Source organism: Sinocyclocheilus grahami, unplaced genomic scaffold (genome assembly GCF_001515645.1).
Source record: "Sinocyclocheilus grahami isolate Dianchi unplaced genomic scaffold, SAMN03320097.WGS_v1.1 scaffold215.1, whole genome shotgun sequence".
NCBI classification, from domain to species: Eukaryota; Metazoa; Chordata; class Actinopteri; order Cypriniformes; family Cyprinidae; genus Sinocyclocheilus; species Sinocyclocheilus grahami.
The window spans coordinates 1,171,790-1,183,481 of record NW_015505394.1 but is presented as its reverse complement, the minus strand read 5'-3'; the positions used below and the strand labels follow the sequence as shown (position 1 = coordinate 1,183,481).

Here is an 11,692-nt window from a genome sequence, read left to right as displayed (position 1 = left end):
ATATATATATATATATATATATATATATATATATATATATATATATATATATATATATATATATATATATAATTGACTCTGCTCAAAAATTTGTTAAAATAGAAGACATGTTTATATGTCTTATGGGGTATTTTTATTTAAATACAACTTGATTGATTCACTTTTTACAACCAAGGCTGAAATTAAGGTGAAGCCTCGACAACAGGCACTCACACCTGCGCCGGGAATCTGATCCCAAGATGTTACCAACTGAACAGGAAACAAAGTGGAATAAAGTGATGGAGAAATGACATGGAAAATAAAGAAGAAGGGAAAAAGGAAAATAAAGAAGAAGGGAAAAAGGAAAGCAAGACCGATGCAAAGGCGAGACTGTCTTTTTGAGCAGCAGTTTCCTCTGCATTGATGTCAGATTGCACGATGGACTGTTAAAAAAAAACAAAGACTAGAAAAAAATGGAAGGGCTCCCACTTTACTTCTGGGCAGGGATCATGCTGTCGATGGACTCGCCCTTCTCCAGCTTCTTCTCCATTTCAACCATCAACTTGACGCCATCAACCACACACTGCACTTGATCAACCTCTGAAGAGCCAATACGGTCAGCGTTGGAAATGTCAAACACTCCTCCAACAGATGCGGTGTCCACACCACCTGGGAAGACAAATGAGGATGGAGGTCAACAAATGGAGCAGATGTTAATTATACAATGTCTTCATGACGTTAATATCATCAGTAAACATTTGTGCAGTATGTTCAGGCAGGGTTTGTATACCTGTGCCACGCTTCTGCAGGCGCAGTCTGTTCAGGATCTCCTCAAACTTGGCATGTGTACTCAGCTTGGGCAGCTTGACGTGGACACCACCACGCAGGCCTGTGCCCAGGTTGGAGGGGCAGGTCAGAATGAAACCAAGATGCTCGTTCCACATGAATCCATGGTTGTGCTTCTTGAAAATCTCCTCGATCTGTCGAAGCAGAACATGCACATGCTCACACATGCTGCGGGCAACAACAGCGGTTTACATATGTGCATTTATATGTTCAGGTTCTCCATACCCTCTGAAGACCAACACAGAAGCGCTTGAACACTTCCTTCATGTTGCCGCCCTTCTGCATGGAAATGACACGCAGGTGATCCTCCTCGTTCACCCAAACCAGGAAGGTCTTGTTCTCATTGTGCCTGTAATTGAAACATAGGCCTCACCCAATGCACCACAATTTATTTACAATTCAAAACCTAATTTATATAACGCTTATGTTCTATACTCCATATACCTATTCTGTAGGTTGAATCACACTGGAACTTTTCATTGTATCACAATCCATTTGTCTTTGTTTGCACTTTCTGCAGGTTACACCAGTAGGTGGCTGCAAGTGACTGTCTTCATGAGTGAGTCACTGAATCATTCACTCAAACGATTAATTCAACAGCACTCTTGCTTGTGTGGTATTGATTAATTATATATAGCCTTTGTTCAGTCATTTAGTATGTGTCTCATTGGATGTCTCATTTGTAGAAAAAGTTTCATAAAAGTAAAAAAAAATCTGAATTTCTTTTCAAAAGAAAAAAAGTTTCAGAAAGTGACCATTACATTCCAAAGGAAGAAACAAATTACAGTAATTTACTCTGCACAAGGAATAACAGTACATTTTTTTAATGGTTACTTTTCTGAAATGAGACAACCTTGATGACGTATGCGGCTGACAAATGTGACCTATGAAGGGTGCAACCTTCGAAATAAGACAGAAATATTATGATTATGATTTGACTCACCAAATGCCTCTGGCATCGGGCCAGTCACGGGCCATACCAGCACCCAGCAGCAGGGGGGAGACGGGTTTGTCAAAGAGGAAGTGGTCAGCAATCAGCTGCTCCTGCTCAGCGTCAGTCATGGACTTAAGGGGGTAGTACTTGCCCTTGAACTCTCCATCCAAGCTGTTCAGGGCTGTAGAAAGAAGGAGTGCTTAAACTTATACTGTTTCTTATGCATACTTTCGTTCTACAAATTACATTATTCTACAATTATTGTGCTATACGCCTTTACTAACATCTGGACTGTTGTTGGGGTTTGAAAGGAGTAACAGCCCCCTGGTAGGGTTCATTTCAACTGGGCCAAAGTTGAAGTACCACTTCTAGGTATGTAATGTGTGCCAGTGTTATTGTTACAGCTTAAACTTTTAAAAATCATTCTTGTTAACTGAAATAAAGCTGAAATAAAATAGAAATTTTAGATGACTGTTAGACTTAAGCTTAAAATGAAAAATATTGCCTTAGCAGCTACTTGAAATAAACTAAGGTTAAACTAAAAAAAAAAGTAAACTAAACTAAAAAAAAGTAAAGATAAAAACAAAAGGTAAAAAAAAAAAATTCAAAACTAATAAAAATAACAAAGGTACAACAAAATGACTAAAACTTTAAAATGAAAACTAAATATAAAAATAAAAACGTATTTAAAATACTAATAAATAATGTTAAATAACACTGAAGTGTGCACACATGTACTGTAATGACGGCACACCTTCAACAGACAGCTTCTCCACAGCTCTGCGCTCTCCACGGCTGTTGTGGGGGGGCAGGGCGTATCCCTTGATGCTACGGCCAGTACGCACACGGCTACTCAGAACATAGTTGGGGTCCAGGTCATCTCCACCCTAAAAATAGAGATTTAATTAATTTCAGAACATTTCCAACAATAGATGGGCATATGACGCATACCCATATGGATTGATTTTCATATTTATTTACTATCTCACATTTCACATTCAAGTAAATAAATAATTGATGTCAAGAAGACAGTTTACTGTTTTCTCCTGTCAAGGATTAATTAAGACCATTTATAGCCTATGTCTACTGATTTCTAACACTTCAAAAAATATTTTGTATTTCTGTTTTGTACCTTTAGGTTCTCAAAGTTGAGGTCAGTCTTGTGCTTGTCAGTTGCCTTGTATCCACCATGGCGGTCTGAAATGACAGGGTCGAGGAGATCCTTGAACACTTCATAGGACTCCTCATCACCAGCAACACAGCCGACAGTCATGATGAAGGGGTGACCTGGAGAAAAATGGCATCTCATCAGTATATAAAGGAAGGAAACATGCTGTGAAGTGGTCCAGGTTTGAACGGGTTAAATATGCGGTAAGGATGTGACACTGATGTCTTTACTCACCTGGGTTGTCAACACCAGTCTGGATGACATCGTCCACGGTGAATCCAGTGGGGGTCTGCTTGTCCCTAAGCTTGGCATACATTTCCTTAGTCAGCACCTTGGCCATGTGGTTGTTGTGCTTGGTAAGGTCTGGAAACTCATCTTCAACTGAGTAGTTCAGCTTGAAGTTGTTGTGGGTGTTTCCGAAAGGCATGATTGCGTTTCTAACACTGAGGATTGGACAAAGAGAAAGTGAGAACGAATATTTGATTCCTCGAATAATCATATATTACTTCTACATATACATGTCTCACCTGTCTGACTTTGTCTAACAATTGGAAGGTAAATTTGACTAATTCTGTTTAGTTTGTTAGGACTGAAAAGGGTTTCCTCTACCAAGCATGTAAAAGCTTGCAGCATGATTGTCTCACCAACAGCTGCAGACACTATAGCATCATGTTCATATTAAAAATTTGCAATAAAAGTGGCCATTTTAGTATATCTAGATGGTTTCCAAATGTTTTACAGCATGCTGACTGAAATCAGTGAAACTGTATTCAGTGCAGGACCATAACTGCTTAAACATCAGCTTCCACTGGATTGTGATGAACCATAACCTGCGAAACACAGCTGCACACATTAAAGCGGTCTGTCTGTCTGGTATCCTAGCAACCTCCACTTGAGGTCCTCACTTATTATATGATATGCCTGATAGATGCTCTCAGGTCTAAATGTAGACTGATCTATTTTTACTAGGGTCTGCACTCCCTCCCATTTACTTTGACATAATCTCAAACTTTTTCCAAAATACTCTGAACATATTGCAATGTATTCTGCCTATATAGTCACTTAACATTTTATACGTTATTAAAGTGTTCCTACACAGACTGACCTTTGGGAGTTTCCTTAGACTCACATGTTAAGCACATCTTGGTTGTGTGCTTTTATCCTTTACCACATACAAATCTTAACATTGCTATCAACTTGTGGTGGTCTGAACTATGAGTCATTTGATTTCATTTCTGTTCTGTGAAATACAGCTATCAGAAGCTTCTCGCATGCTTGCCACAGGGTCTTATTTTAAAAATAGCCAGTAGAGGGAACCTGTCCCATATGTGTCAGTAGGAGAAACAGAAGTACGTCCCAGGATTTTATGGCTGTATCCGAATATGCTCTCAGAGCAGCTGCATATCACACATTTGACATCTGCTCCCACATTTCAGCACAGGTCAACCAAACCAGTCCCTCACCCAAAATTTTTGAAAATGAAAATTATATTAACATTTTTATAGTAAACTCAGATGCCTTTCACAAACACTCCTGTACTTCTGTCATGAAAAAGAACATGCATCTGCTGTCATGCGGGTGTGTATCATAACAGCATAACAAACAAAATATGTATGCAGCCCCACAAAACACTTACATTTTACTCTAGAATTTTTTTTCTCTTTAGGGAGTATTCCACTAGAATTTCTTCTAAATTATTTTATCTCATTTAATTTTTTAAGCTTTCTCTCTTCTCTCCTCACAGTGAATAATGGTTATTCAAGAATGTTGTCTTTACCTGCACACAAGACAATAAAAGTGGTAACAGTCCTTGGGATCAGATCCTGTTCACCAAAGCCGAAATAGGGGTCACCCAAGCAAGAAGAGTCTGATTTGGGTTTATATACCTCCAACCCCTGCAGCCATTGGCTGGCCCATTTTAGACCTCACTAAATTCTGATTGGCTGGCACCAGTCTCTTATGCCCTGTTTAGTGTAAGAAAGGATTCAATTTAGATCCCAGGCATCTTAGATGAGGTGGCAGCTGTGGGTCGTGCCCCCCTTCCCTCCCATATCCATTTACACTTCCCGCCCCATACATAGCTTTCAAGTAGGGTATAGGTTGGAGGAGGGGTGATGGAGCATGGAGGGTCTACCATGCTAAAAAGGCTGAGCAGCACTTTTGCCAAACATGCCATGGATATCAGAAGTGCTCACAGGCCAATGGCTTTGGAAAAAATCAGCTGGTAGGCTCAGTCCATCACATGATTCTTGGTGCAAATTCATTTAGTGGTTTTGCAGGTGAAGTTTGCTGCAGTGACATATTTAATTCATTTATTTGTTCATGTTAGATGCCATATTTATGCAATAGGGTAAAAGGTCATCATCAGCTGCCACTTTAGAATGAACTGAACATGAATTAAGGAAGGCAGTGGATGTGAATCCGTGCATCATTCGATCATTCGTTTTTTTAATTTAATATTGAAAGTAGAAAAATTAGAAAACGGCTCCTTTTTCGTTTTTTCGTTTTTTTCCAAAAACGAAAAACAAGAATTCAGCTTAAATCTTCGTTTTTCGTTCAGGGGTAGAAAAATGAATAAACAGCTTGAATATTCGATTTCTACACGTGGGCGGGAATTAAACACCCCTTTCTGCTGATTGGTCAGCCGAAGATCAAACCGTGCCATCATCAGTTCTTCCACAGTATCACGCAGCAGAATAATAGTCCTCCACTGCTGTAGTTGTATGGATTCTTAACACATTTATTGCAACTACATTTCATCTTTTTTCATCAAACAAACAGGCTAATGAATAGCTCGACACAACTCATACCGGGGCAGAGTCTAGACAGGGCTTTCTTCTGTGTAGATATAAATTCTATTCTTTGCATCAGCTGGGGATAGCAGGATATGATATGACAGCTGTCATAGCCTAGCCTGCTTACCCAGTAAGTCTGTTTGTTTAATTAATTAATTAATTTGTTTCAAAATAAATATTTTAAACACTAAGACAAAAAGATCACAGGGAATACTTGTTTTTTAAAAGGCTTCATTTAGATTATTTTACATTAAATGCATCATATAAGTCACTTTGGAATAAATCACAGTAGGCCTATGTATCATGATAAAAAAAAAATGACTTTACAGTCTGGAAATACTTTAGGCTATAGCTAATTATTTCTTGGACCCCCTATCACTTTAAGAACTGCTGGTCTACACAGAAGAAAGACCTGTCTAGACTCTGCCCCGGTACGAGTTGTGTCGAGCTATTCATTAGAAAAATATGAAATTGATCGAATGGGTTATTAATCCGTACAACTGCAGCAGTGGAGGACTATTATTCTGCTGCGTGATACTGCAGAAGAACTGATGACGGCACGGTTTGATCTTCGGCTGACCAATCAGCAGAAAGGGGCGTTTAATTCCCGCCCACGTGTAGAAATCGAATATTCAAGCTGTTTATTCATTTTTCCACCCATGAACGAAAAACTAAAATTTAAGCTGATTTCTCGTTTTTCGTTTTTCGAAAAGAAAAAAAAAACAGAAAAAGGAGCCTTTTTCCTTTGAATATTAAATCAAAAAACGAATGATCGAATGATACACGGATTGATGTGGAAGTCAGTTGATAGACTCTCAATTGTGCACCAACAGTTCAAACTCATGAAAAGTCATAATTTGAAAAGACAGCAAAATTATACAAAAATGTACAACTCATACCTAAACATAACCATAAAGCCCAACCCCTAACCCATGAATGTAATTGGGAAAAAAACACCCTATAAAACTTTTGTATGATCCAAGTCAGATGAAAACATGATTTTGCCAGAATTACTACATATCTAATTATGTTTCCATGAAAGTATGTTTACTGTTAGGAAACCATCTCTATCACTAAATATTTTGAAGTCTTAAGGTTTGTATTATTCAGACACTGTTTTGCCTTCTTTTACGTAATTATTCAATTCAAAATGAGGTATTTCCATCTCCAGTTTCGGTAACATACATGTTCTCACTCACTTAGTGTCCCCAGTACTAGAGTCTCACTGGATATTATGGCTAACCCCTCCCCCAATGTATCTGTCTAGCAATCCATTCAGCTGCAACTTGTATAACACATTTGATGCATTTTGTTAAGTAATGCATTGTTAAGAATTACATTTCACAGTATTGGTTTATTTTATCTCTGTGCCTCGTGGCTTTAGGTTATACAGGACGCTAATGCTAGTCCAACTGTCTCCAAGTGTGAATAACAGGCCTGCCATGGCTCACATGCTTCCCAGCAGCTGTCATGCATGCACACACATATCAGCACAGCTTATCATACAGAGACAAATGTAAAGTCTTTCTTTTTCTCATTATGCTCAGTTCTCATTACTCTGACTTAAGGATTTAGTGTGACTCCAGGCGTGTGTTTCAAACACAGATTCAAGAGATAATAATATTTGAAGACTGGTTGGTTGGGGAGGATGTAGTATCTATGGCCAGTACTGGATATATAAGGGGGAGGGGTCGTTCACTGTGACCTTGCCCTGTGGGGTCAACCAATGTCCCCTTACTCACACAGCTGTCTCCTGTTTGTCATTCTACCAATAGTATGCTAACCTATCTATCTATCTATCTATCTATCTCAGCTGTGAAATATTATTCCAATTTAAAATAACTGTTTTGTGTTTGAATATATTTTACAATGTAATTTATTCAAGTCATGACAAAGCTGAATTTCAGCAACCATTACTCCAGTCTTCAGTGTCATATTCGAATATGCTGATTTGGTGCCCTTGTTATTATTATCAATGCTGAAAACTGTTGCGCTGCTTAATATTTTTCAGCAAACCATGACGCATTTTTTCAGGATTGTTTGATGAATCGAACGTTTAAAAGAACAGAGTTTATTTTAAAACAGAACAGTAGTGAATGTGATTAATGCCTTCCAATCATTGAACATGATTCCTTTAGTCGGGTGTGTATAGTCATGTCTGATCTTTCTAGGTCTGTGAGGTGGTGTCAAAATGGTATGCATGTGTAAGAGGGGGAAGGTTGCGTAACATTAGTGTGTTTGTGTATACAGTGAAAGAACAGACCCTCAACTCCAGCTACTACAGGACAGTTACACAACACAAAGTGAAGACAGTGTGAGAGTTTTTAAAAGGTCTTCTTTCTCATTTGCATTTTTTGCATACTAGGTACTGTTGTTAAACATGGTATTAAATCATAGTGTGCAATACATCTGATCATAAATTTATTCTAAAGTAAACTGAGAAACATGGAACCACAATAAAGCCTCAAATTATCCGTCAAACGATGACCTGTTTAGAAATACAGTCAGGGAGTGGTGCACAATACATGGTTAGTTTACTAATGAACTAGAATGAAATCTACCAGGTGTCATTTAAAACACATATTACACAAACAGAATGTGGAAGTGAGACTTGGACTGGAAAGTTTTGCACGGAATCTCCATGGAAAATTATATGTTGTGTGCATGTGTCTGTAGGTCTGGGGAGGCCATGTCATCATGTTCAGTAGTCATAGTAATCGTAGCAAGTTAACAGGCAGTGGTGGCTAATTATATACTTGGCCTTTGGAAGGGGAGCAGGTAACATGAGTCTAAACACTCCATATGACCTTCAGTCAAAGCTGGTTTTTAAGGTACAGTGTGTGCACATCTGGTATAGCTTATACTTTTCTGCACAATTTTTGTTTTATCTCTTAGGATGAATCACTTGCTGCATATTTTATGTCGCTTTTGAATACACGTAAATATAAATATGTGCTTGCATGCTTGTAAAAGTGTTAGGTGGTGGGACAGGCAGGAGGTTTCAGTCGCAGGTCACCTGGAATGGTGTGAAATTACATTTTCAATTCATATAATAGTCTGACACTGACTATATTTGGTATTCCTGAATGATTCACAACACTACACACTAATAGTGTCTAAATACATTAACTAATTGAATTTACTGCAATGCAATTGATACCTAAATGCATGGAAAATACATCACTGCAGGTATGTGAATGGGATGTGTTCATCAAATGATGTTACAGTTTGTCCAGTTGAGTCTAAGACTGGACAGAACATATGAAATATTAGCTTATCAACAAAGACTAACTTGTTAAGCTACCAAAAACTGCAGCAGTACCTAAGAAAAAGTTAAACATTCAGGTTTATTTTGTGACTGTATCAAGTATGTCACATCAGAAGGGAAGACATGTTTTTATGAGTTTATGTGTATGTTTTTGTTAAACTCTCTGTTATTTTTCATACCCCTCATCTCTCGCTCTCTTTTCAACACTCCTACATCCCATCCTCCATCTCTCTCTCTCTGTCTTTCTGGGTTATATTGTATTGACTCAGCAAATAACTCAATCAGTGAAGTTGCTATAAATCAGAATTTGATGTTAATGATTAATGGCAGAACTTGGCATGATGCATATGGATACATATTAAAGGGTTAGTTCACCCAAAAATGAAATTAGACCATAAATTACTCACCCTTAAGGCATCCTAGGTGTATATGACTTTCTTCTTTCAGACGAATCCAGTCGGAGTTATATTAAAAATTATCTTTGATCTTTCAAGCTGTTTAATGCCACTCAGCGGGTGTTGCAGTACTTCAGTCCAAAAGAAGTTAAATAAAAAGTGCCCCTCCATTAAAAAAAAGTGTCTCACACGGCTCCGGGGGGTGAACAAAGGCCTCCTGTAGCGAATCAATGCGTTTTTGTAAGAATAATAACCATATTTAAAGCGTAATAATCAAGTTAATCTTCTTCTTCTTCTTCTTGTACGATTTAATGGCTGTTGATAAGCCAACATTTACCACCACCAACTGGACTGGAGTGTGAAGCATTAACGGGAAAGAGGGAAAAGAGGGAGAAAGGGGGAAAAATATTTAAATAAATAAATAAAACAACCAGTAGTATTAATATGAAATTTAAATTCAAATTTCTAATCCTGTTATCTTCAGATAACTAATAAATTTTCTCATAATACTTGTCTGTCCTGAGGCACAACTTAAAAAAGATTTGATATAGTAAAATTAATTACTCCTATGTTTCTCAGTTTCTTAAATAACTCCTCTCTTTCTTTGGTATATACTGCACAATGTAGAAGTACATGCTCAATAGTCTGCTTCACTGCATGTAGCACATAATCCTGACTGATGTTTCCCTATTGTAAATAATAAATTATTTAAACCAGAATGTCCCTTTGCCAACTTGTTTTTGGATATTGTATAGGTGTCTGCCCTTTAAATCCTTGTCACACATTTCCTGCCACTTTTTATTCATGTGTTCTTTAATTCTTCCTTTTATTTCTACTGTACTCAGTGGAATTTGTACCTCAACGTTCATATGTTTCATTGCTTGTTTGGCTAGTTTATCGACTATTTCATCCTAGTACTCCTACATGTGCAGGTACCCACAGGAACCTCAGGACTATACCAATTTCCTGAATCCTGAGCAGATTTATAAGTACTTCATAGATTAAATCCTTTCTTGATGTTGATTGTTCACTTATTAAACTATTTAAAGCTGACAAGGAATCTGAACAAATGACTACCCTTTAAGCTTAACTTCCTCCACCTATTGAATAGCTAATAAAATTGCTATTAGCTCCGTTGTAAAGATGGATACATAATTAGATATCCTTTTCTGAATGTTGACTTGTAATCTTTGGATATATACAACTGCAGCTGAATTTCCTGATGTAGGATCTTTAGAACCATCTGTGAAGATATGGAGCATTGAAGAGTAATTTTGATCCTAATATTGTTGAACAATAACCTCCTTAGATATAGTTTTCTCATTCTTAACCATATATTGTAGATGAAAATCTACTTGAGGCATAGGAAGCAACCAAGGAGGAATATTCGGTATTACAACAGAGGGACTAACTGAGATTTCTGTAATACCTAAAATCGTAGCATCTCTAGTTGCTGTCCAACCAAAACTTTTGATTTTATTTTTCCCATATTCCTAGCAATCCTTCAATATGTCCTTTACTGGATGTAATTTTGAATGCCCTTTTACATTTATCCAATAATTCATAGTTAATTTAAATTTTCATAAACTTATAGGCATTTCTCCCACCTCCACTTGAATGGCTGATATTGGAGAAGATCTGAAAGCTCCACTACATATTCTTAACAGTTTCTACTTTTTTAATCAAGGATTTAGATGCAGATCCATAAATTATGCATCCATAATCAATTGCTGACATAATCAGTGCACTACATATTCTTCGTAAATATTTCCTACTAGCTCCCCATTCCATTCCTCTTAAACATCATAGTATATTATCACTTTTTATCTACCAACTTCTGAATATGTATCTTAAAGGTCAACCTGGAATCCATCCATATTCCTAGATATCTTATATCTTTAACTTGTTCAAGTACTTGTCCATATAACGTCACTTTTATTTCAGGGATATGATTTCTCTTCGCAAAACAGACTAGTTGAGTTTTAGTCATCAATAGTCGAAACGCCATTTGTTAGCCCATTTTTCCACTTCATTAACCGCTGATTGTTTGGCTCTTGTCACATGAGATACATTACGAGCCCTTTTCCATATCGCTCCATCGCCAGCAAAGAAAGATCTTCCTATATCTATTTTGACATTTTGGAACACATAATTTATTATGATATTAAACAATACTGGGCTGCACACACTTCCTTGTGGAGTACCATTATCTATTTCATATATCCTGGAATATGAAGCCCCAACCCTTACCTGAACAGTTCTATTCAGTAAAAAAAATATTTAATCCAGTTAAACATTCTGCCTTCA

At 37.4% G+C, this 11,692-nt stretch overlaps 1 protein-coding gene across 1 annotated transcript; it reads right to left on the bottom strand.

Annotated features, from left to right (window-relative positions):
* Positions 1-110: 110 nt before the first annotated feature.
* Positions 111-4,807, bottom strand: LOC107596144 (creatine kinase M-type-like). Its single transcript, XM_016286808.1, has 8 exons — positions 4,705-4,807; positions 3,162-3,370; positions 2,892-3,046; positions 2,514-2,646; positions 1,769-1,940; positions 1,051-1,174; positions 770-959; positions 111-648 (listed from the first exon to the last, which is right to left on the bottom strand). The coding sequence occupies exons 2-8, from the start codon at positions 3,352-3,354 to the stop codon at positions 470-472; spliced, it is 1,146 nt and encodes a 381-aa protein (XP_016142294.1). The 5' UTR covers positions 3,355-3,370; positions 4,705-4,807; the 3' UTR covers positions 111-469.
* Positions 4,808-11,692: the final 6,885 nt, after the last annotated feature.